The 27,257-nt window shown below is 46.9% G+C and overlaps 1 protein-coding gene across 1 annotated transcript in view; it reads right to left on the bottom strand.

Moving 5' to 3' along the window:
• WFDC1 (WAP four-disulfide core domain 1) overlaps positions 1-25,804 on the bottom strand; it is a 64,557-nt gene extending 38,753 nt beyond the window's left edge. Inside the window, exon 1 of the mRNA XM_006860289.1 lies at positions 25,733-25,804. Within this exon, the coding sequence (XP_006860351.1) occupies positions 25,733-25,804 (72 nt within the window). The remainder of the gene's footprint in view (positions 1-25,732) is intronic.
• Between the last annotated feature and the right edge of the window lie 1,453 nt (positions 25,805-27,257).

Below are 27,257 nucleotides of genomic sequence, written 5' to 3' on the forward strand. Positions count from 1 at the left end.
AGAGAGAGAGAGTTCTGGTAGCGTAGTGGTTACTAGTCGGGTTGCTAATCTCAAGGTCAGCAGTTCAAAACTACCAGCTGTTCCACAGGAGAAAGATGGTCACTATGAGTTATAACTGACTCCACGGCACACCACCACCATATACATATATATATACACACACACATACACACACTCCTGGTGTGGCACCACAGGATAAACACTGGACTGGGAACCACAAGTTTGGTGATTCGAACCTACTAAATGTTCATCGGAAACCATTTATTGAGTTACTGTAAGTTATAACAGACTCAATGGCACTTTATCTATCTATCTATCTATCTATCTATCTATCTATCTATCTATCTATCTATCTATCGATCTATCGATCTATCGATCTATCATCTCTGTTGTTGTTATGTGCCTGTCTGAGACAGGAAGGAAGACAAGGAGTGAATGGGAGGGAACAGAAGAGCCTGTCCCAGATGAACAGAGTGAGGGGAGGGATGAAAAAACAAATCCAATGGAATCAAACGCATGACTGGGACGGACTGAACGAAGGAACTGACTGAGTGAATACAGGAAGACACGGTTGCTGCCCTCAGGGGACCCAGTCTAGTGGGGAAAGCCCACAATTACTGAAATGTGTGCGACATGCTCTCTTCTGAACAGGCGTTTATTGAGGCCTTAAGTGGTAAAGCACTCAGCTGTTAACGGCAAGGTCAGTGGTTCGAAGCCACCAGCCACTCTGCCGGAGGAAGCTGAGGCTTTCGGCTCTCATAAAGATTGACTCTGTCCTGTAGGGTTGCTATGAGTCAGCAGTGGGTTTTTGTTGGGTTCACCTGGGTCTTTGTGATGCTCCGTTGAATCCTCACAGTGATCAGCACTGGGACGCAGCCCTTTCATTCATTCTGTTTCACAAACAGACAATGAGACCAGGGAGGCTTCATTCAACTCCTGGGAAATTGTGGAGACCTCCCAGAAAGGATGTGACTGACCAGGGTGTGTGTTGGAGGGTGGGGAAGGAGGCATGCGTGGGCTGGGACTCCCATCTCCACGAAGGCCCAGCTGGCCCCACGGTGGCTCTGATGCACGGGTGGTCCTTCTGAGCTGTCCTGAGTCAGTGCAGAGAGCCAGGTCGAATGCACCCAGCCCCTCTCCCCGACTGGTCTGATGATCAGGCCACAACTTTGTGACACTTGAAGAGTGTCATACTGGGCGGGGAGCTGAGGGCTGTGGCCCGTCAGCACTTTGCCCAACAGCTGGGGCCCAGGGACATCCAGTCCTGAAGGGGGCTGGGGGCACATCACAGGGACTACTCCAGAGACCACCAGCCCAGGGTCACAAGAGTGAACAAGAACTCTAGCAAAGACCCCAAAGCAGAAACTTAATCTTGTCATCAAGGGGAAGCCTGGAAGAAACTAAAGACAGGACATCAACCGATTTATTTCCTAGAAAGACAATCCCGTGGAGAATGCAGAGAGGGCAGGGTCATAGAAGGCAGAGCGGATCATCACTGAGGCTGCTGCTGTCGGTTCCAGTCCTAGAACCCGTGACTGTGTCATGTGATGTGGCAAAAGCGACTTCCCAATGTGATCTTGAGGTCAGGAGATGCTCCTGATCGAGTGAGATAGGACTCCCCGTAACTGTAGCCTGAAAACCAGGTGACAACCAAGCAGAGGTCAGAGGGAGGGGTGACCTGGAGATGCTGGAAAGCTAAGGAACGTGGGCAGCCTCTAGAAGCTGGAAAAAGCAAGGGAATGATTTACTGATCAACTCCTGCTTTACTGAGCATTCCCCAGGCCTGGAACAGCACTTGGAATAAAGCAAGTATTCAGATATTTGATGAACGGATGGCTGGAGAGATAGATGTGGATGGAAAGATGCGGGTGGGAGGAAGATGGAAGCATTGAAGGATGGAACAATGGGTGGAAAGATGAATAAATAGGACAGATGGGAGGATAAAAGTATGGGCATGTAGATGGACGGAAGGATGGATAATCGGATAACCAAAAATCCCTACTTTTATCAAGTTGATTTCGACTCATCATAGGGTTTTGAAGACTCTAAGTCTTCATGGCAGCAGCCAGCCTCATCTTTGTTTAAGGATTATCTGGTGAGTCTGAACCTCAATTAGCAGCTGAATATCTAACCCACAGAGCCACCTGTTGGAAGGTAAGTGGGTGGAAAGATGGTGGAGGGGGTGCTAGAGGGGTGGAAAGATTGACAGACAGAAGGAAATACTGGAAGACAAGATGGATATTTGAAAGGATGGAGAGGGGCATGAAAGGACGGATGGGTAGACTGAAAGACGTGATGGAGGAATGGTAGAAGGGGTACATGGAAGGATAGAAAGATGGCTGGGTGAAATAACAAAAGGATGCACAGAGTGTTGGAAGAATAGATGGGTGGGTGGCAGGGTTAATGGATGGATGGAAGGATGGGTGGATGGACAGAAGCAAGAAGGCTGGGTACCAGTTGGACTGAATTGATACTGAGATAGTATGATGATACTATTTCCCTTCAGGACTAAAAGGCTCTGGCTTTATAGTTTTCTGGCAGAGACTTTTGTTGCCAAGTGAAAGAAGTCAACAGGCTGTTTGCACCTCTAATCCTCTGAACTGAATCCCATAATCATTTTAGCTCATCAGCAAATATGTCTATTTAATGAACTTCCCACCTGATGCCTGGCTCCCACACACAGCTGTTGACTTAGCCGCTTTACAAGTAGGGCTTGATAATCCGAGTTCAAAGCATTAGCAACAACTTCTCCCCCAACTAGAGGGTCCCCTCTGTGCTCTGGCCTCCTTCCAAAAAAAACAGACTTGATCAGCTTACTCTCCAGCCTAAAACTCTCAGTACTAAAAGAAACATTCTTTGATGGTTACCAGGGGAGGGAGGGAAGGGAGAGTAATTCACTGACTTGAGGGTTGTTGTTGTCGTTAAGTACCGTCGAGTCGGTTCCGAACCATAGCGATCATGTATAGGGTTTCCAAGGAGTGACTGGTGAACTTGAACCACCAACCTTGGAGTTCAAACAGCTTTGCAGTCTGGTGCATTAACTCACAGTGCCACTCAATGGGAAGGGCAATCTACAAGAAGAGGGAGGGTAGGCAGAAGGATGATGAAGACAGGTGAAGACACAGAGAGGTAGGTAAGGGTTAAGGGGGATAGAGGTAAATAGTGCTAGATACACAACCCTGGAACAACAGTGTTCTTCAGGTAGATACGTGGACGGGTACACAGCTGAACGGGTATGGGAGGGAGAGCAGAAGTATGCCCACAAATAGATAAGGGTTTGAAAGAGGACATATGTACATGAGTATTTAACTTTGCTGCAAACACATCTATGTATGTAGCAGAGCATACAGGGGGCAAAAGGATAAAAGTTCTTAGATATTATCAAATGTCTTAAGGTAATGAGTTGTTGATCCTGGAGGCCCATGACCATAGTCTCAGGGGACACCATGGTCTACTGACATAACGTAGCCCACAAAGACAATGTTCTACATCCTGCTTGGGTGAGTAGTGTGTGGGATCTTAAAAGCTCAAGAGCAATGCTAAGGTGCAACTAATGGTCTGTCCAATGTGAGGAAGAAAGAGAGTGATGAAAATTGAAGAGACACAGTGGGAACATGAACATGAACATGAACATGAACATGAACATCAGTCACCACAACTCTGAGGCCAGGAAAACAAGATGGTGCCCAGCCAGCACGACCAGCTTCTCTGAAAGAGATCACATTAGAAGATCTCAGGTAGAGTGGGAGAAAATGTGGAGCAAAACTCAAAATTATGAACAAAAGGACCAGGTTTACTAGTCAGAGAGAGATTGGAGGAATCTGAGATTACGGCTTTCTATCACTTTTCAAGTCTGGAAAGGAACTCACCCTTCATTGCCCAATTTTCAGCTAAGCAGTAGATAGGGGGACAACAAAATGGTAAGGTATGTTGTTGTTGTTGAGTGCCCTGGAGTAAGTTCCAACCCAGAGCGACCCTGTATAGGGTTTCCAAAGAGCGGCTGGTGAACTTGAACCACCAACCTTGCAGTTGGCAGTCTGACACTGATCTGAAGTCCAAAAGGATGTCAGCAGTCTTACTGCTTTTAACCGTCACTCTGTGCATCCTCTGCACAGAGTAGGAAGTACAGAGCTCTCATGCACTCACAAGTACGAGTGTGTACACAGAAAGCAGCAGGTCAGCCCGCCCACCGGACCACCGTGACTTCACACAGCCCTTCCGACTCTCCAATCCTGGGCCTTCAAGCCCACGCAGGTCTACACACCAGCGGCCAGCTGCTCCCCAGCCTGCTGGCAGTTTCTAGAATCTCATTTCTGTAATGCTTGGGCTGCGCTGGAATTCCACCATGGAAGCCCTGTGGCCACCCTGGGGACTGGCAGACAGACTTCCAGAACAGAGTCCCTGAGTCTGTGCCCTGCATCCCACTGGAATTTCATCCAACAGTTTGTTTTTTAAAAGAATTCCCATTAGAAGAAAAAAAAAAAAAAGATGAAAATAATCAATTGACCCCATTGTTCCCATTTTACAGAGCACTGTGATTAAGACGGAAAGTTCCAGAATTAGGGCTGGGTTCAAATCTCACTTTTGCCCTTTTCTTAGCTGGGCAACTTTGGACAAGTCACTGAACCTCTCTGAGTCGAACTGAGGACCTGGGTCTAACATACTTTACCTTTAAACTTTAAAAAAAAAACAGCACATACAAGTATGTTGTGGTAACTTCCGGCTTTCCAGCCTTCACTTTTATTAAAGTCAAGTTTCTTTCTTTTTTTTTTTTTTTTAAGGCAACAGCAAAAACATTGACTTTGTGAGGCTTCCTAAAACTCAAGGAGCCCGGAGTTTGTGGTGCCCTTCAGCCGCCTGAAAGTTAACATTTGAAGATGTGTCATCTTTGATCATTTGGAATGGCCTCATTAAGCACTTTGTGGGGCGTGAATTTCCCAGGGTGCCATTTCTGCAAAAGGACAGATTAGAAAGGAAACAGGAAGCTAAAAGAGGAATGCCCCGGGAAATCCAGGGTTTGTAACCACTGAGAAGACGGCTTTTCTGTGCACCTCACTGCTCCTTTCAAGCTGGTTTGGGGGATGATTTTCATCCCTAGGTGAAGGTTGATTGAGAGTATAGTAACACACAATTGTGTCTGAAATGGACCAGAATGGAAGCTCAGCCTGGTCCCATCTTTGGAATTCTCTCTGGAGTTTGGGGCATCTGCTGGAAAATTCGTATAATTACAGTGGTGGCAGGGCCCAAATGATAAAAGAGCTATCTGCGGGTGGAATAGTTTTCCAGCTGAGCTAGGCAATCAATTAAATCCCTGGCTGAGATATCAAATCATTAGCACCTCTGTGATACAGAGGGGAGTTCAACCCTCCCCATCATGCTGGGACCCTCAGCTGGGCTGTGGAGAGGGAGTTTGAAGATCTTAAGGTTGGTGTGGACACAGGGAGAGAGTCTTGGAATGCAGGTGGGGCAGGTGGCTACCTGAGGTCAAGATCAAGAAGTCTACATCAGCCAAGACAGCAGAAACAGAAGTGTGGTGATGTCTCTGTCGGGCATTGTCACAATGTCAAGGCCAACTGAGCAACAGAGCTGTCTCTGGACTGTATCTGAGGCCAGATTAATTTCCCTGTTGTTTTCTGACTGTTAGAATACCCAACTGTACAAATCAGAAATGACCATGAGCCCACAGTCTACCCTCCTGCCGTCTAACAAGGTGGTCATTTTAATAAACTCCTAGGTTCATTGACCAGCAAAATCTTGAAAGCGGTATCCATTCTCTCATCATGTCAGTTTCTTCATTTGTCCAATGGGACTGAAAAAATAAACCTACTTCCCAAGACAGCTGGGGGAAGTGAATGAGACAAAGCTCCTGAAATGAGGTAGGTAGTTGTGACATTACCTCTCACCCTTACACTTTCGAGACAATTCATCTCAATTGGGGGTGTGATTTCATTTCTCTAAACCTTGGGTTTAAAGTAACTTAAAGGAAACTCGGGCTCTTCAGATTTGTCCTTCCAAATGAATCTGGGGTTCCCTCTGGACCTGAGTGATTTGTGATGCTGAACGGAATTCAGTAGACTAAGAAAGACTATGAAGAAAGGTCTGTAGATCTACTTCTAAAAATCAGTCAACAAAACACCCATAATCCCTAACAGTCCTATTCCAGAACTGACTGTGGGAATGATGCAGGGCTGTGCAATATCCCACCCACTGTGTGGGGGTCCTCAAGAGGGCTGACTTGATGGGCATTATCAGTTGCTACTTGTGCTGGCTTGTAGCCAGTCGGGATCAGCATGGTGACCCAGGTTCTGCAGTGGCTGAAATACTTTTGTACTCTCAGCCCTACTATAGCAAGTCTATTCCAACTCTGTAGGACAGAGGAGAACGGCCCTATAGCGTTTCTGGGGGAGTAAATCTGTTCAGAAGCAGACTGCTACATTTTTCTCCCCAGGAGTAACTGGAGGGTTCAAACCACCAACCTTTCAGTTCACAGCCAAGTGCTTAACCACTGCAGCACCAGGGATCCCTGTAGGTGCCCAAGTGCCCCTCAATCTTAGTCTCCATGGTCCAACAATTAAAGGACTAGCCCCGGGCAGCACCTGTGCCTCAAAGCACTGTGCCAGGCACTTTAAGCAACAGGCTCACTTGTACTTTCAGCAGGGACGGGGCCTCTCTCCACCCCCATTCATAACATGGGAGACACTAAGGCACTCAGAGGGGAAGTGACCAGCTCAGTCACACTCATCTGGTGAGTGGTAGAAGCAGAAGCATCCGGACTCTTAAGATGAGGCTGGGACATATTGAGCACCAGCCATGCCTTGCGTGTGGTCCACATGACCCCTCACCCCTGGCTGGAATCGGCCACTTACATGCTGTGCCCTCACTGTCAACCAGCACAGAACCTCTGACTTCCATTTTCTGATTTTGAAAAAAAATTAAAAAGAAGGGAAGGGAGGGAGTTGGGAGGAAGAAATTAGTTAGGCGTGTAAGTGATTTTCGGCTCCAGCGTTTCTCAGCCTCAGTGCTACTGGCACTGAGGGGTCGGGTCACCCTCTTTGGTGGGGGCTGTCCTGTGTTTTGTGGGAGGTTTAGCAGCATCCGTGGGCTCTCTCCCCACTAGATGCCAGTACCCCCAGAAGAGCTACAAATGATGTCCCCAGACATTGCTAAATGTCCGCTGGGGAGCAAAATCAATCCTGGTTAAGAATCGCAGCTTTACATGGGCATTTTGAGACCCCAGGAGCTCCTGGCAAGGCCCTGACAGAGCTAGTCATTCTCTTGACCTGTTTCCTCATTAGGACTGGGTTTGGCTGCAAGTAACAGTGACCAAGTTACAATGATTTTCACAGGACAGTGATGCATTTCACTTTCACATCAAAGATCAAATGTTCAAAGTTCAGGGCAGGATAATAACCCTCCTTCATCCCCAACATGTAACCTAATTCTCCAGGTCCAAGTGAAAGGGCAGTCAGAGGGCACATGTGAACCAACATCGCTTAATAAAGATCCCCAGACCACCATGTAAATGTCTCACTGACATCTCATTGGCCAAGAGACAGTTATAGGGCTACGCCTAGCTGCAAGGGAGACTGGGAAATGGAGGGCCTTATCTGAGAACACAGCAGCATTGTAACACCATGGAAGGGAGAAAGGCTGCACAAGATGACGGCATCTCTAGGACCTGCTGCAGTCAGGAAGCTGATAACAACTAAGGGCTTTCAGAGCCTCTAGATGACAGAATGCTTGGAGCATCTGGTTCATCACATTGAACTAATAGCTAGACAAGAAGTCCTAATGTGGTGCTTTAGAATGGGCAGTGGGCTGCTAACCACAGTGGTACAAAGCCACCAGCTCCTCTTAGAAAACCTTATACAGGGTCATTATGAGTTAGAATCAACTCAACAGCACTTAACAATAACAATGTAAAGACCACAGAGTTTTGTACTAAATCCCTATTTTGAGCTTATTTGGAACAAACAGGAGAATTGGACATCATGAGGCCTGCTCACCTTCATGGCAACCACCTGCTGAATGATGGACACTTCAAATGAGACTCCCCCACCTTACTTCACCGTAATCCCCACCACTCCCTATTGCTTTCCATGCCCCTTTATGTATGTGACTAACTCCTCCTCCACTCCAGAGGTTCTGTGTGCCAAAGGACAAGAAGTCCAGTCACGTTGGCAAGGTACTGACAGCTCATCTGAGATGCAGGTAAGGTAAGTGAGGACTTGAGCGTCATTGGTGAACGGCATGGAAATGGGCAACTGGGTCATTTCCTGCTGGCAGCGCTGTTCTCAAGGCCTTAAAGCACACACACTTACACAGGCAAAGAGAGCCCAGCTCAGGGTCTCTGCTCAGGCAGGCCTTTCTGGGCCCCACCTCTTCCAAGTCAGGGGTCTTCTGGAAACCCTCAATTCCAGAGAGCCACGTTGTCAACCTAACAACCCCCACCCCACCCTGCAGTGTGTTGGGATGTTTCTAGAAGACAGTCCTGAGGGGTGATGGCTGTCCCTAGCCTTCCCCCGGGTCCTCTACCCCCATTCAGACCTCTGGTTCCCAAGCCAGGGGAGCAGCCCAAGAGCTCTAAGACACTTATACACTGTCAAAGGTCTTCCTTTCCAAGGATCCCTCTTCCAACCATCAGACTGGAAGAAGCTGCTCTGGGCTTCGGTGAAAATCGGCTCAATCACAGACAGCTCAACCTAATCACTGCAGATCCTACACTGATGACAACACATCACCTGCTACAAATGACAGGCAAACAGGTGCTTAGGAACAAGGCGCTGGGAAGACAATCAGGCTGGATGACCCTGGGAGTCTGCTTCAGCACACTCATCGAGTCAGGGTCACACTCACACTGCTGAAGCCCATTCACTCGCCTGTAATCGATGGGTTCCAGAGCGAACCGCCCATGCTCTCTATGAAGCCCAAGTGAGTCTTCGTGTCATTCTGATCACTGAAGTGCCTCCCAGTGACGCCAGGGGGCTTCGTTATCTCTCTAAATACACTTTTAAATGGTTGCTTCTCATCCTCAAATCAATATATCATGAATCAGAAATGCCACAGCCAAACCCTGGGTAAAAGGTGAGTCTGGTTAGAATGCTTTCCGCAGGAACGAAGGTATCATCCTACTTAATGGGCCCAGAGGCACACCAGCCTTAAAAGTCAGAAAGACTAGGGTTTGAACTCCTGCTCTTGTCTTCTGAAGCTGTGTGACATTGGTCGGGCACTCAGTCTTTCTGGTCCTTATTCCCATCAGAGGGCTCTATCCAAATCCAGTGAGACTAAAGCACATCCTGATATTCTGGAAATGGGGATGCACAAAGCAGATGACAGCGGCTGTTCCCCTCTCATCAGGCATGGAGGGCAGCTGCCAACATGGCACAGGGCAGACCTCCTCGTCCTGATTCTGCCTCCAGTTCAAACACAGACCTTGGTGCCTACAGTCAAAGTAAGGTGGTACAATGGGAAGCAATTAAACTCCTACAACAGTCAAACAGCAGCTGGGGTCATATGGACAAGCAGAACTCGGAGAAAGAGAGCTAGAGATGAGAAGGAACGCTGCCCGTGGGAAATGAATCCAAATGGCAACAGAGGGCAGAGTGGGTACTGGCTGAAATGAGATGGAAGGAGCCCTCTCCCTTCTTCCGAGAACATGGAGCTCACAGGGCCAGGTCAGGTCTCCAGGGGCTGACCCAGGACTGGGTGCCCATGTAAGCCTCCCATTCTTGGCCCCACAGAGGGTCTTATCTGAAGACACGCCACCATGGTAAGGCTCTGCTGCTGTTGGAGCCGCAGTGGCACCAGGATCAATGGACCAGCCAGGGGCAGAGGGAGAGTCCAGTGTAAGGCACTTTGATTACAAACGACAGCCCTGTCTGCCAGGGAGAGCTGTTGTTGTTGTTATGTGCCGTGGAGTCGGTTCCGACTCATAGCGACCCTGTACAGGATTTCTAAGGCTGTAAATCTTTACGGGAGCAGAAGGCCTCATCTTTCTCCCACAGAATAGTTGGTAGTTTCGAACTACTGAACTTGAGGCTTGCAGCCCTATTCGTAACCACTACGCTACCAGAGCCAGGGAGAGCAGGGTACCGGAAAAGATAGTCACCCCGGCCTTGATGCCCCAGAGGTTCCCCTTGCGGTGTGCTGACTTCCATTCATGAACATCCTTGGGGCTTGCAACCCCCGTTTCCAGGAAGCGTCCCGTTGGGCACGTGGTGCCACCTCCGCCCAGGTGGTCCCAGCCACAGGTTATAAGTCAGGAAACAGAAGTCATCAATCACCTCCGAGACTACAGACAGCCCTCAGTTACCCTTTAGGTCTCGAACTGAACACTCACCTCCATGGCTCAGCTTTCAACCAAATGATAGCTGGGTTCCTAAGATGAACACCACCACCAAGGAGGTCTGCACTCCTTAGGACAATCAACTACCTGAGATCAGAAGGGTGGCATCTGCCCAGAGAGAAAGCTAAGCAGGCAGAGAAGGAGAGGGAGGGCGGGAAAGAGGAAACAGGGAGGAAGTGGGAAGAGCGTTGTTCCATGTGGGAAATGCAGTCAATATCACAAAACAAAATGGGCGTGGACTGTAAAATGGAAAACCGATCTGCTCTGTAAACTTATACACAAATCACAATAAAAAGTGTTTTTAAAAAATAAACAGATGTCATCAGGCATCCCTGCACCTGTTAGCAGGTAGCCATTCTCATCCTTACTCCTAAAATATAAAGAATAACACACGATTGTTGTTAGCTGCCCTAACCTCAGCCCCCAACTCACGGTGACCCTGTGCACAGCAGACCGCCATGCTGTTTGCTCCAGCATCATCCTAGGCTCGGCTGTAGATCACACTGCTATCATCCACAGGGTTTTCACTGGCTGATTTTCAAAAGCAGATCACCAGGCCTTTCTTCCTAGTCTGTTTTAGACTAGACGCTCTCTGAAATTTTTTTCAGCAGCACAGCAACATACAAGCCTTCACTGACAGATGTGTGGTGGGCTGCTCAAGAGATGTGCTGGTTGGGAATCGAATGGAAGGTGAGAATTCCACCAAGCCAACAGTGCCCTTGCAGGTTAACTTTGCTAAATTATGGTGATAAGGGTAGAGTGGTATAGCAGAGCAGTTAAGGGCATGGATACTGGTATCAGAATGCTGGCATTCAAACCTGAACTCTTACTGCTGTGTGACTGCGGACAAGTGACTTCACCTCTCTGTGCTTCTGTCTCCTGTCTTTAAAGAGAAAACGTAGAGTGTCTATTTCGGAGTTACTGAGAAGAGTAAGTGAGGTCAAGATGAGAGGTGCACAGCTAGCCCTCAGTAGCCGCACAGCGCTAAATGTGGCAAAGAAGGCTGTGGCGGTACACACAGCAAGCTGTGAACAGTGGTATTTGCTGAGCTGGAAATGCTCACCTGGATTTGTTATGTGAGCAGAGATATTGGACAGATATATACAAACAATGCATGTCCACTGTAGAAAACTTATAAAATATGGAATATTATTTGGAGCACAATAAATCTTATTTTCTGTCACCCAGCAGTATCATGTCCAAGTACAAAGGCGAGCTTGTAGGTCATTAACAAACACTCTTAATTATTAGCAGAAGCCCTGGGGGCATAGTGAGATAAGCATTGGGCTGCTAGCCACAAGGCTGGTGCTGCAAATCCACTAGAGGAAGCAGAAAGATGAGAGGTTCTGCTCCCTACAGATTCACAGCCTCAGCAACCCTGAGGGCAGTTCTCCTCTATTCCACAGGATCGCTGTGAGTTGGAATCGACTCAATGGCACTGGGTCTGGAATTTTTTTTTTTTTTTTTCTTTATTATTAGCTAGGCAAGCCCTACATGGTATCAAGAAAACTGAAGTGAGACAAGAAAGAAAGAGTGACAGAAAGAAAGAGAAAGAGAGAGAGAGAAAAAAAACAACCCATAAACATTCCATCTCTGTTGTCCTCCTTCCAGCATGACTAAGATTCTGTCTGGCCAGGTAGGGAAGTGATCTCCCTTACTTCAGGAAGTAATCAGTTTTGTTTTTCTTTAGTCAATAGGCTATTTTGAAAGTATTTTTGGAGAACACTTATTTCAACATACACATCTCTGTCTAAATATTTTAAACCTAGACAAGATCATGCATGCTATGCATTCTGTTCATGATTTTTTTTCAGTCAACAGTCTACTTTCTCATTCCAGTAGGATTTCATCTCATCTAATCCCTCGACCATATTCAAGTTACCCCAATTGACCCAAGACAATGCCTGATGGCTGGTTTGTCTAGACCAACATCTAATAAAATTTGAATAGGCAACTGACCACCTCACAAGATTCAATACCCAAGAGCCTCAGGTAGCTTGACATAGTGGAAAGATGACTAAAGTCACCAATATAAGTGCCTATTCATCCATCCATCCATCCATCCATCCATCCATCCATCCATTCATTGCTCCTTCTATCCTTTCAGTAATCCATCTATTTATTCCCTCTATCCAGCATCTATCCATTGTTATTTCTGTCCATTCATTGCTCTTTCCAGCCTTCCATCTATCCACCCATCTACCTATCTATTCACCCATGACCCAAAGTCCATACATCCATTCACCCTTCTATCCATTTCTCCTTCCATCCCTTCAGCTATCCATGCATCTATGCATCTATTCATTCATCTATCTAACATCTATCAATTGTTTTTCCATCCACCCATTGTGCCTTCCATCCCATCATCTATCCAACCAAGGACCCATCTATTCATTCACCCATCTATCCAACATCCACCCATTGTTCTTTTCATCCATTGCTCCTTCCATCCTTTCATTTATCCAGCTGTGTACCTATCTATTCATCCATCTAGCCAATAGTCATCCATTGGTCCTTCCATCCCTCCATCTACTCCTCTATTCATTCACCCATCTATGCAACATCCATCCATTGTTCTCTCCATCCATTCACCCACCCACCCATTGATTCCTCCATCCATTATTTCATCTATCCATTTTTTGGAATCCTGGTGTGGCACTGTGGATTAATAAGGTGGACTGCAAAGCTGGTTAGAACTGCAAGGTTGGCAGTTCAAGCTCATCAGCTGCTCCTCAGAAACCCTACACATGGTCGCTATGGGCCAGAATGGACTCAAAGTCACTTAACAACAACAGCCCACTTGTCCTTTCAATTGATGTTTACTGTATGCCTATTCCAGGCAAGCCCAGAGGCCATGTTCATGAGTGAAGACGCTTCCAGCTCTGACACAACTTGAACCTGGGAATGGAGCCAGATTGAGGCCAGCCCAGATCCAGGCCAACTCTGCTTCAAAACACACTGCTTTTCTGAAAGAAAGACCGATAGGAAAAATACAAAACAATATAGGCAGACCGACTGATTACTACAAGAACAAGCAAGCTGCTCACCCAGGAGACATCAAGGCAAGTGGTCGGGTCCCCTCAGAGCAAATCCCCTTCCAAGACTAAGACTCAATGGGAATACATGCTCTGATTGGTGACCACGTTCGTCATCAATAAGGGTAAATGTGGAAAAAACAGCAATGAAGCTGTGAGCTAAGCCCTACAATGTTCAATAGACTCCTGTGAACCCGGGTGGAAACCTGGTTGGCCAGCCATGTGGCAAGACCTGGGGACTCTTGGGCCCAGAGTCAGTGACACAGTCACAGAGGACTAGCGTGGAGAGTGAAGCATCCAGCTGATAAGAAGAGAGGGCATCTGCACAAGAACACCTACACTTGCAGATAATACCCACCTGACCTGGCTTCAATGATGATCAGAGCTCAACTAGAAGAAGAAAGAAAAAGAAAAACAGAAGAGTCATCTGATACAATTTGATGAACTTGACCTACACCTATGGATGCAGTAGCTCAAAAGAAGGAACAAATCTTTACAGCAAGGCTCATTCCCACCCCCTCCATACACAGAGTAGACAGGGATGGGCAACTTGGACATTAGCTACCCAAAATGGGGGGCTTCAAAGGCAAGAAGTGACTGGCTTACAAGCTTTCAAGAAGGCTTGGAAGAAGGGTAGAATCTCCACTGAGCAGTATCCAATCTGTCTAGGCAGGGCTGGTGAAAGGAAATGCGATTGGTCTCTTGTGAAACAATAGTGAATAACTGTTATCAGGACTGACTGTGAGGGTTGGAAATGTAAAGGTAGACTACTTTTGTAGCAAGGAGGGCAGTTTAGGAGTAGAGGTCCCTGGGACCATCAAAGGAGAAGAGTGGAGAGCTGGATCCTACCCAGAGAAGCAGTGACGCCAGAGATGGAGGCAGAGACGATAATGTGGAGAGATAGAGTGACTGGGGACTTTAGACCCAGAGAGGGAGAGGGGCTGCGTGCAGATAGCAGACAACGGGGGACAACGGGGGGGGGGGGGGAGGAGAGAGTCAGACTTACAGGGTATACCTTGTGGTTGGCTGATGATCCATGGATGGGATTGTAACCATGGCAATGAAATGAAATATGATAGGATGAATGTAAAACTAATGTTCTCCCATGTAAACGATCACATAATTCACAACAAAACATTAAAACACACACACACACACACACACACACACACTGCTGCCCAAGGGTCTTGAGTTTTCCACTCTTGCTGGGACCTAGAGACCAGAACTCTACCTCTCAGCCACTGTTTTTTATCCTGACTTGCTCTAAATTATGACTGGAAGTCCTCTCGGCACTTCCTATTTACTTAACAAGGTGTTGGTTGCAAATGCCAAGATCTCTGCTGACAGCAAAGTCAAATCAAACTAAGTATTTCCTCTTAGGATAAAAATTGTTGCATGCCAACAGGGAACAAAGGTTCTACATTTAAAAAACAAAAAAACAGGCCAATTTATTTTATTGCTTTTAGCTCTCTCAATCTTGCCTAATTAAATACTTGCTCTAGAATACTGAGGACCCAAAAGAGAACTGCACATTTTCCTGGTGACCTTCTCCCTCCCCTCTAAAAGCACTGCCCTAGATATTCTGAACAGTCAGGAAGGCAGAATACGTCTGGAGAAAACAGCACTTAAAAGGCGTGAAAGCAAATTATGAGATTTTCCCAGCAATGAATCTGGGTTTGTGCTCCTAATAAAACACACACAGAGTTCTGATGTGGTGCTCTAGGATAAGCACTGGACTGCGAATTTCAAGGTTGGTGGTCCAAACCCACACCTTGGAAACCCTATACAGGGTTGCTATGAATCAGAACTGACTCAAGGGCATACAACACTGGGCTGCTAACTGCAAGGTCAGAAGTGCAAATCTGCCAGCCATTCATGGGAGAAATGTGGAGCTTTCTGCTTCCATAAAGCTTGAGTGCCTCGGAAACCCTATACAGGGTCACTGTAAGTCAAAACTGATTTGATGGCATACCACCACCACCAGTACGTAAAAACAAAACAGAGATCACTGATAAATCTTTAGTTCAGGGATAGTCTCACTTTAGAACCTTGATATTTATCCTTGCATTTTATTTTTTCTTTGCTGTCTTCATTAAAATGTAGCATTAATATCCTTTCCTACTGTTTTGAGTTTTGTGGGTAACCACTGCTGAAAGCTCCACCCAGGAGACTGGAAGAACCTAGAGTAAGACCTCATCACAGCCCGGTAAAGGCCCGAGGAGCACATCGGGACTGCAAACAGACGGTACGTGGAGGTCTGAGTATCTCTCATCATCTGACAAAGCGCCCATGGTTTATTAGGAGAAAGGACCAGACAAAGCAGATGGTAAAGAGCAGTGACCTCAATATGTTGGACATTGACAGGTGGGGCTAAGAGCTCCTCTCTTTGAGCCTGAGTGGACTTCTGACTGACCAATTAAGTACAACACGAGTGACAACGAGGGACTTGTGAGGCTGAATCACAAAAGGCCATGCAGACTCCACCTTGCTCACAGGAACACTGCGCCACCATGGAAGAAGGCCAACCACGTGCCAGGGCCACCATATTAGAGATGCCACAAGGCAGCGCTCTGGTCAACCACCCCAGCTGAGCCCAGCCTCCCAGTCATCTTGGCCAAGGTCCCAGACTTAAGACTGGAGGGACCATCTGGGAAGTGGACTCACCATGCCTAGCTCTAACTCCAGCCATCTGAGTTACCCACTGTCTTTGTCCCCTCCAGCTGGAGCCCCAGGCTTCGAGAAACAGTACTAATCAGCGCCCTTTCCCAATTCCTGACCCACAGATTCCACGAGCAGGAAAAAATGGTCACTACGTAGTTACTCCAGTGGTCTTGGTGTGGCGCTGTGGACTAATGTGTCAGACTGCAAAGTCCTTTGAATTGCAAGGTTGGTGGTTCAAGCTCACCAGCTGCTCCTTGGAAACCCTACACAGGGTCGCTATGGGTTGGAATCGACTTGATGGTACTTCACAACAACAACAATAGATCACAAGAATATTAGTCTCCATCCATGACCCTGAGACCAAAAGAAGTAGATGGTGCCCAATTACCATCATCAACTGTTTTGAAAAGGATCACATTAGAAGATAGAGTAGAAGAAACATGTAGAACAAAATTCAAAATAATAAAAGAAACCATTCTTGTCTTAGGAATATTGGTTTCCCTTGCCTACCATTGTAAAATAGACACTTGAGTGGGGCAGAAAGGGGTATCAGGAATCATGGCTACAGAAAGCCTGTAAGCCGTCTTTAGTCTATAACTGATTGGAATACCTAAAAGGGGTTCTAGAACTTGTCCAGTGAAACAGGCCTCTAGTGCAGCCTTTGCACGGTATAGGACCTTAGGTGGAATCCTGAGCCCTATCTAGAACCTTCTGAGGTGGGACATTCCCATTAGAAAGGACAAACAGACCAGCCTGGAGCAGCTAGAGTAACAGAAGACACTTCTTCAAAAAAAGTTCAGCAGGAAAAATCAAAAACAAAAATGGCAGTCTGACTGGCTAAACAAGCAAGCAAGTTGTTAGAAGAACAGAAGATACTTCTTGAAAGAAAGATCGACAGGAAAAATACAAAACAATAATGGCAGTCCAACTGATTACTAAAAGAACAAGCAAGTTGCTCCCCCAGGAGACATCAAGGCAAGTGGTCAGGTCCACTCAGGGCAAACTCCCTTCCAAGACCAAAACTCAATGGGAATACATGAGCAGACATGCGCTCTGACTGGTGACAACGTTGGTCACCGATAAGGGAAAGTGAGGAAAAAACAGGAATAAAGCTGCAAGCTAAGCCCTACAACGTTCAATAGACTCCTGTGAACGCGGGTAGAGACCTGGTTGGCCAGCAGTGTGGCAAGACCTGGGGACTCATCTATACATGATGATGCATGAAGGGGATTGAAACCTGACAATGAAACGATATACGATAGGATGAATGTAAAGCTAATATTCTCCCAGGTAAATTATCACATAATTCACAATAAAACATTTAAAAAAAATAGAAGCAAGTTGTTCACCAGGGAGCTATCAAGGCAAACAATCAAGTCCCTTCAGGACAAACCCCTCCCTCTAAGACTGAAACTCAAAGAGAACACATGAGCAGGCATGTAAGCTGGCTGGCGACTACTTTGGTCAATTTGTGAATGGAAGAGGAGAAAAGGCAGCAATGAAGATATGGGCTGAGCTCAACCATGTTCCATAGACTCCCATCAACCTTGAGATGAGAGAGAGAAGAGGAAGGGCTAGTTGATCCAAAGTGTGGTGAGCCCTGGGGACTCCTGGGCCCATGGACATTGCTTAGACCCTACTTCCAAATAGAGCTGAAGAATAACAACGAATCTGCAAAACCCTCCACAACATAGGTGAGCCTGAAAGGCATTATGCAGAGTAAAATCAGTCAATCACAAAACGACAAATACTGCATGAGTCCACTGCTGTAAAAAGTCAATAAAGAGCGCAGCTGAGGACTCCAGACTCATGGGAAGAGAAAGGCTGAGTGCTGGCGGCCAGGAGGCAGGCTTACATAATGTGCCCTTTGGTTGTTTAAATTATTAAATATTATTCCTGAAGTGAAAAAAAGGCCAATAAAAGGTTTTCATACTAAAAGAAATATTCTATGATGGTTACCAGGGATGTGAGGAGAGGGAGAATTATTCACTAGCTAAAGGGAAGATGGAAGGAGCTCTGGTAGCGTAGTGGTTATGAATCATGCTGCTAATCTCACGGTCGGCAGTTTGAAACTACCAGCTGCTCTGCGGGAGAAAGATGAGACTTTCTGCTCCCGTAAAGATTTACAGCCTTGGAAACCCTGTACAGGGTTGCTATGGGTCGGAACCGACTCCACGGCACATAGCAACAGCAGCAAAGGCCAGGTGGAGTCCTGGTATGGCCCGGTGGGTTAATGGGTTGGGCTGTAAAGTCAGTCTGAACCAGAGGGTTGGCGGTTCATGTTCACCAGCCACTCCTTGGAAACCCTACACAGTGTCGTGATGGCACTTGACAACAACAAAAGGGTAGGTGACATCGCGTTGGTACTGACCTTATGCACGGCAGAACAAAACACTGCCTGATCCTGGGCCAACCTCACTACTGTTGCCACGCTTGAGTTCATCGATGCTGCCACTTAGCCTCCACCTCTCTGGGGGTCTTCCTCTTTTTCTCTGACCCTCTACCTCACCAAACCTGATATCCTTCTCCAGCAACTGGTCCCTCCTGACAATATGTCCCAAGTATGAGAGATGAAGTTTGGCCATCTTAGCCTCTAAGGAGCATTCTGGCTGCACTTCGTCCAAAATGGACCTATTGTTTTTTTGGCTGCCCATGGCACTTTCAATATTCTCCTCCAACACTATAACTCAAAAGAATCAATTAGGTGATGGGAAAAGGCAATTGGAAAAAAAAAAAATCCATTTTACCCTTCAATGAGAGTACCACCTAGATGGTAACACTGATGCACTTGGGACCTGAGTATTTACAGGCACTGAAGAAGCGCGCTGGAACGAGGCTACTGGTAAGATGTAAAACCAGTAACTGTCCTTAAACCAAAGGAAACCAAATCCATTGCCATCAAGTTGACTTTGACTCACGGCAACCCCATAGGTTTCAGACTAGAGCTGCACTCACAAGTCTTTCAATGGTTGTGGTCCCCCAGAATTAGACAGCTAGGCCTTTTTACCACAGCACCCCGTCACCAACCTTTCAGTTCGTAGTCAAGAGCAAACTGTTTGCACCAGAGCAATAGAACCATACCTTTGGGGTTTTATTTTCTAAGAGACAGAAATCATTTCATCTCTACCAGACAAAAATGTACAAGTTAGCAAGTAACTTGAGATTCTGGGTGTAATAAATTGTAAAAAGAGAGTCGAACAAGTTTCCTAGAGGATTAAACATAAATCCTCTATGGCAGGCTGGCCAGTTAAGCAATGTCTTGGTGTGACACTTGGTGTATCACATGTGGCATCGGTGGCCTTACTGCCACAGTTTTAATAATTTTTTCATCTAGTGTCCTGGTAGCAGAAATACTGACCACACACCCTTTCAGACATACTCTAGACCATGGTACCTCCTGGCCTAACTATTCCAACATCCTGAACTTAGAAACGCCAATCTCTGACTCCTCTCTTCTGCCTCACCCCTCCACCACAGTCCTTGTGGAGGCTTCCCGGCTGCTCCGGGGTCTTCAGGGTGGTCGGGAGTCTTCTCCTGCCTCCATGAGACCAAGGTTTCTCAAAGAACTATTCAAAGATATCTGGTTCTGAAAACGAACCGAGCTGGCAAACTAGGAAGGGGGGAATGTTGCTATTCATCCTGCTCTTGATGTTTTAACACAGTAATTTGTTCATTTGTCAGTTTCACATCCAAGCTATTCCTCTGCACTTAAAACAAGGCCAGAGTCACTGTCTCATTTTGAAGGAGCTTCTGCAGCAGGCACAGCTCTGCTGAGAAGTCAGGACAGATCTTTGATGAAATGAGCTCTTCACAGCTCAGCAACTGCCAAAGTCAAATCATAAAGAGCCTCTTAGATCTCAGCAAAGCAAAAACCGTGCTTTCATGTAGCTGCATTGAAGATGATTGGGATGATGCGAGAGGAGGCCTCCAAGACAAGACGACTAAGTGTCTAAAAATGGCCCTGATTCCCTCTGTCCACATGCCCACCGAGGAGGACCCAGGTCAACACAGTGCTAGCCACTGGGCTCCCTTGTTCCTCTGCCCCCGTCATTTGGCATCCTCTCCCCATCATCTTCGCTCCTCCTCTCCTGTGGAATGACAATGGTGAACAGCTAACATCCTACAAGTAGGCTGACTACCCTCTCCGAGACCCCACTGCTTCCTCCCTACGCGGGGCCTGAGCGCTGCCTGCTAATCCCTTGGCCCAGGCAATATCGGGGACCCACGCCTCCTAGGATGTGCTCCCCAATTAAAGGATTCTAGACTCTTAGACCTCATCGACTCAAAAATTCACCTGGAAGAACTCCCTTCCCCTGAGGTATCTTATCTCATTTTACATTCAGTGATGGGTCATCAGATTGCATGCATCCATGGAAGATGCCCACATTGGCGGCCTGTCTTCAGAAGGAAACACGGGAGGGAGAAGGGGACAGAGCTGTTAAGAGGTGTGGAGAAGACAGCTCTCCAAAATCTCCCTCTTTTTCACGTATTTTAATTGAGGTTAAAAATTGCTGTTGCTTTTGTGCCATCAAGTCAGTTCTAACTCATAGCGACCCTGTATAGGGTTTCCAAGGAGTGGCTGGTGAGCTTGAACCACCTTCCTTGAGGTTCAAACTGACCTAGCAGACCAGCGCATTAACCCACAGCTTCACACCAGGTGAAACATACATAATGTCTTACGTATGTGAAACATAAATAAAATTTGCCAGTTTGACCATTTTTATGTGTGCAATTCGGTAACATTAATTACACTCACCATGCTTTGCAACTGTAACCATTACCCATTTCCAAAACGTTGTCATCCCCCCAGCAGAAACTCTGCGTCCTCTGGCATCCTGGTATAGGATAAGCACTGGACCCCAAGATCAGTTGCAACTTGCAAGGGTGGAGATTCAAACCCACCAGTTGCTCCTCAGAAACCCTCCAGAGGGTCGCTAAGAGTCAGAAGTGACACCACGGCACTTACAAACAACAGTCTCCCCAGCCCCTGGGAACCGCTCAGCTAGGCCCTGCCTCTATGCATTTACTTATTCTCAGTATTTCATGACAGTGGAATCATCTGTCAATGAAACCTCTGCAGGAACTAACAGGTGGCCGCCTGACAAAGCTCAGTTACCCTCCATCTACTGTCCTGTCCTCTCCCTGTGCTGCTCTGTGAGGTTTGCTGATGCTCGGCCTACAGGCTCCACCCAGGCTGCTCTTCCCAACATGGGCACCACTCTCAAGGTGACCTCTGACACCTCCCAAATGCCCAGTGCCTGGGCCAGCTGCCTGTCCTCATCCTTGCTGGCCGCCTAGCAGAAGTCTCTGTTCCCACCTCCCCCACTCATGTGACACTGCTCCGGGAATCTGGCCACCACGTGACAATCCCTTCCCAGAACCCTTTGAGAGCGCTCCCAGAGTCCTTTGCGCCCCTTCCTTTCTCGCTTGGGGCGACATCTGCTCAGCAACGGAAGTGCTGAGGAGACCCACATTTGTACTTCCAGCTACATGCTTCTCTGTGTTAGGACCTCAAATTCCCATACATTTCCAGTCAGATTCCCTTAGATTAATATGCTCCAAGTCTGTGACCCACTTTCCCCCAAATCTCACCTGCTTTCCTGCTGCCCAGAGTGTTGGTGCCTTGTCCATCTGCTCCATCCCACAGGCTGGCAGTCTTGGGGTCTTCCAGCCCTCTTCCTCTGCTCACTGTGCTGACAGCCCCACCCTCCACCCATCCAGACCCCAGGTCCCCAGGCTCCTCCGGAAGCCCTCCTCATTCAGTCCTAGCCTTACACACTCTGGATGGTCTCCTAACTGGGGACTGCCTGGTTTCTCAACTGTTCCTTCTAGACCTGCCTTCCCTAAGGGAGATCAGACCAGGTCATGTGCTTCTTCAGGCAGTCCTGTGCCCTATAATGACCGGAACACAAGCCCAGTGCCTGACCCAGCTTTCAAAGCCATCTTTGTTTGCTCTCACCCCTACTGCCCTTACTAACCTACCCTCTCACCACTCCCCAGAGCCAGCTACTCTGTCCTCTCTCCCCATATGCCTCAGCTCAAAATGCCTTCATCTGTGTCAATGGTGCTGCTAGAACTCCTAAGCATACTTCATGTCCATTTCAAATGCCCCTTCCTCCATATGTCTTCTTGGGATTCTTCCAATTAGAATCAATCTCGATTTCCCCTGTTCTCCTAAAACTCAATTGTCATACCACATTTAACATTTCTCTGAATCTGTCCCCACCACTGGACCCATAAACAACATTCTTACCAACAGAGAAAATGAAGTTGTCAAGGACTTCATACTTCTTGGATCAACTATCAACACTCATGTAAGCAGCAGTCAAGAAATCAAATGACGTATACTGCATTAGGCAGATCTGCTGCACAAGACCTTTTTAAAGCATTGAAGAGCAAAGACGTCAGCTTGAGGACTAAGGTGCACCTTACCCAAGGCATGGTATTTTCAATAGCCTCATATGCATGCGAAAGCTGGACAGTGAATAAGGAAGACCGTAGAAGAATTGATGCTTTGGAGTTATAGTGTTGGAGGAGAATATTGAAAGTGTCATGGTCTGCCAAAAGAACTAACAGATCTGTGTTGGAAGAAGCGCAGCCAGAGTGCTCCTTGGATGCCAGGATGGCCAAACTTCGTCTGTCATACTTTGGACATATTATCAGTAGGGACCAGTCACTGGAAAAGAATATCATGTTTGGTAAGGTGGAGGGTCAGAGAAAAAGAGGAAGACTCCAGCGAGATGGATTGTCCAAGTGAAAGCATAAATGGGCTCAAGCATGGCAACAATTGTGAGGTGGCCCAGGAATGGGCAGAGTTTCATTATGTTGTACATAGGGTCACTGTGAGTCAGTACCGACTCAATGGCACCTAACAACAACAACATCTTGATTGAATGTCAGTGGTCCCTCACATGAAGACTTTAAGGCCAGAGCTGTGTTTTGTTCACCTCTGAGGATTCCGCAGGCTCTACCATGGTAGAGAGACACCTCCTGAGGGACACTTAGCTCCACGGGAATGGAACTTCCACTGTGCTTGTCTGTGGGCAGATCTCAGCAAAAACTGGAACTCCATTGGAAGTTGGGCGCTTTTGGCTCGCTCTGCATTTCCAAGAGCCCTCCAGATAGGCTTTGCTAAACACCCAATGAACTAGCCACCTATATTGACCACTGAGAAAATTAATAATATTATCCTAACATTGCTATATTGTTACTAATACATGTTTTAGTAAATCATTATTCCCACAAGAAGGTTTCCAAATAATGCATGGAGATTAATAGGTTAAATTAAACGGAAAATGAAGCACTGTCTATACAATTTGGGTGGCACTATGGGATAAAGCACTGGAATCCAAGATTGGTTTGAATCACAAGGTCGGCAGTTCAAACCCACCAGCTGCTCCTTGGAAAACCTATCCAGGGTTGCTATGAGTCAGAACTGACTCCACAGCACTTAACAACAACAACAACCCAGTACGAGTTACCCCTGATTTCTCACAGATCTGACTCAACTTCAAACCCTTATCTTGGTGCCTGAGGCAGGGACACAGCCCCAGAAATGTAGTCTGACTGGAACTTACAATACTATTGAAGTCTAACAGAGTAGCTGGAAACACAAAGACCTGGTTTCGAATCCCAACGAACTTCTCCAGTCCCCCGAGTCTCCACCTCTGTATTGGGAGAGTAATTGTGTTTACCTCCGAGGAGTGTTGGAGGGATTACAACGTGACATTAGTTCAGTGAGAGGAATGCAGAAAGAACTCAACAGGAAGTGTACGTGAAAACCCACTGGCCATTCTCCCTGACCCCTAACCACCCTCTCTGAGTTACACGAAGGAGAAACCAACAGATGGGCTTACTTTCAGTGCTAAAACTTGTGTACTAAGAGTGCTGGGAGTGAGCTGTGGGACCCCGAATCCATCTTCCAACACCCTTGTAAGCTGAGTTTCAGTTTCTTCCTCCACAAGACCAAAAAATAAGAAGGCTCACGCATCAGTAACAGAACGTGTGTTCATTATGCAACTCCCTTAGAGACACCTCCCAAGGGGCACGTAGCCCCACAACACAGCCCAGGCCCATCTCAGTAGGCCAAGAACTTGCTGGCAGAGACCGCAGCATTCCCATCCACAAATCATCCTTACCAAGCTGTTTACCCGGCATGCAACCACCCCTTGAGACCTAGCTTCCCATGTACAAGCACTGCAGGGACAGGATTCAGGAGAAATCTTATTAATTGTGTTCAATGTGATCATGGCTTTGTGGTTAAGTAGAAAATGATCTTAATTTTTCTGGCTGTCTGTGCTGAAGAATTCAGAGGTAAAACCTCAGGGGGATCTGTAATTTAGTTTAAAATGTTGCAGAAAATATATATACCAGGCCAAGATGTAAGCAGTTAGGAGTCAGGTAGTAAATAGGGATATTCACTGTACTCATTTTTCATTTTTTTGCTGGCTTGAAATTTTTGTAATAAAAAGGTACAGGCACCTGCCTGGGTAAGAGGGGTGGGGGTGCCGGCATGCTGAGATGCCAGCTCAGGCCCTGCTGGCCATTCCTCAATCAGACTATAATAACAGTGGCTCCCATTCCTAAAGAAGAGACTCCCTGGCTCCCACAGTCTTTGCCTGGCCTTTACAATTTAAACTCAATGATGTGTCCCTTTGTAGCAGCCACTGTTTTCTGACAAGCCACAACTTCTGAAAACTGCCCAAGGACAGATTTGCTTTCAGAAAGAGTCTCGGGGTAATTACATCTTGAGCAGTATTTTGAAGCAGAAAGCGTAGCCAGCTGTAAGTGACTCAGCGAGCTCTTTCTTCCAGATTCAACAAGGTTCATTCTGGGTCGACCCCCCACAGTTCAACAAGATCCCCCGGTGATTCTTATGCTTACAGATGATTCTTACTTAAATCTAAGAAAAAAACAGAGAGGTTCTGTAATTCAGATTCTGAATATCTGGGGTGGAAATATGAATTCACAGCAGGGAAGTAAACCGGAACACCAGAACGGTTTACAGCCCTGCTTTCTACCCTTCCCAACAAAGGAAGTAGAAGACAGTAGGACAAACCTTTCACTTTTACCTTTCTGCTGACTTCAAGGACCTCTGGGCAGCCATGGTCACAGGTGAATATGAAAACCCAGCGAGGCTACTTGCAGACTACACTGATGGCTGATGGGAAATAGAGGGCTTGGGGCTGGGGCCTGGGTCTCTGTAAACATGGGCAAGTATCTGAAGGGCAAATGGCCCTTTAAAAGTGTTGGAGTCCTGGTGTGGCGCTGTGGGTTAATGTGTTGGACTGCAAAAGTCATTTGAACTGCAAGGTCGACAGTTCAAGGTCACCAGCTTCTCCTCAAAAACCCTATACAGGGTCACTATGGGTGGGAACCAACTCAACAACACTTACCAACACCAATAGCAGTGTCTGAGGTCTTGAAAGTACACATCTAACAGAGTCCTTGCTGATTTAGAACTGCCGTTTCCAATCCTAGCTGCACATTAAAATCACTGAAGACATTTCAAAGCATTCCTTCTCTCTATGTGGCCCCAGTCTTGAAGTTCTGATTGTACTGGTCTGGATGAAGCCCAGTCACTGAGTGCCTTAAAACCACAGCAGCTTTAAACTCACCAGTGCCCTAGCCCATGCCTGTTAACCACAGGACAACAGCCACACTCCTCAGCAAAGTGTAGAAGACCTCTCACCTTGTGGTTTTCACCTGCTCTTTTGCTCTTGTTTCCTGGCTCTCGCTGCTTCATATCAAACTCTCTGGTCATGCTGAGTCCCTTCCAGTGCCCTGCCTTTATCTAATCTACCCCTTCTCCAACACCTTCTTCTTCACCATGCTCACTGTGGCTCACCCATCAAGGTTGAACCAAGGGAGCTCTTCCTTGACCTTCCCGTGATGGACTGAAGCCAGCTGGTACCTGACTGGAAGAACCAATCATCCGCATCTCTTCTTGACTCCAAGTTCAGTGATGTGATGTTATTAGCTTGAAACTGTGTGGAGAATTTACACCACAGTAATGGGCAAACACCACTCATCAGGATTTCCCTTCCTGCCCCCCAGAACTACACAGGTGACTAAATGAAAGATCTTGACATGGAAGAACACCCTGAATTGTCTGGGTGGCTCCAGTGTTGTCATAAGGGGCCTTATGAGAAGAAGGCAAGAATGGCGGAGGCAGAGAGCTTTCTGAAGATGTTATACCACTGGCTTTTAAAGATAGTAAAAGGGGTCATGGGCCCAGAGATTTGGGTGGCCTGGTGGTGCAGCGGTGTAGCGCTTGGCTGCTAACTGAAAAGTTGGTGGTAGGAACCCACCAACTGCTCTGCGGGAAGAAGACGTGGCAGGCGACTGTTGTAAAGATGAAACCAACACACCAAACTTCTTGTGTTCAGGTCAATTTCTACTCATAGCAGTGCTGGGGACTGAGTAGAGTTAGTCCACGTGATTTTCTAAGGCTTCAAATCAGAACAGAAACAGACGGCCACATCTTTCTCTCGAGGGGTGACTGGCGGGTTCGAACCATCTAACTTTGGGTTGGCAACCAAGCACTTAACCGGTGCATCACACAGTGCATTAAATCAATTGCTGTTGTTATGTCCTGTCAAGTTGGATTCCTGCTCATAGCGACACTATATAGGGTTTCTGAGGAACAGCTGGTGGGTTTGAACTGCGGACCTTGTGGTTCTCAGTCCAGTGCTGATCCTACAGCACCACACCAGGAGTCCAGTTAAATCAATAGGTAAATGCAAAAATCCCCATCTTACAGATGTAAAAGTTGAGGCACAGAGAAACTAAGAACATAGACTACGTTAGAAATTTTAGGGGTGTGGACCCAACTGGGTGACACTGTTAGTGTTGGTCACACCAAAATGACAGTCTATAAAATGTGCAGCGTTCCAGCAGAAATTTATGAGTTTTTCATAAAAGTATCCCTGTAGTTAGCTATAACAGCAAAATCATTTTGTAAGCCCAGCTTACCTGCATCAAAATACCTACAAGGTTAAAACTCTGCTCATTTTCTTTCTGAACATCCAAAGGCACACAGGATAGACCTGTCAACATGCCCGTTACAAGAATGCTCCGAATCACACGGTTTTCTCTATATGAGCTACAAGCACACACTGTTGTTTCTTTGCTCTTGGTGGTTTTGTAGTAGCTGATTTTGTCAAATTGTCTAGTGGCTTAGCTACAGCATTATGGTTAGTAGTATTTGTGAGAAG

Source organism: Chrysochloris asiatica, unplaced genomic scaffold (assembly GCF_000296735.1).
Source record: "Chrysochloris asiatica unplaced genomic scaffold, ChrAsi1.0 scaffold00037, whole genome shotgun sequence".
NCBI lineage: Eukaryota > Metazoa > Chordata > Mammalia > Afrosoricida > Chrysochloridae > Chrysochloris > Chrysochloris asiatica.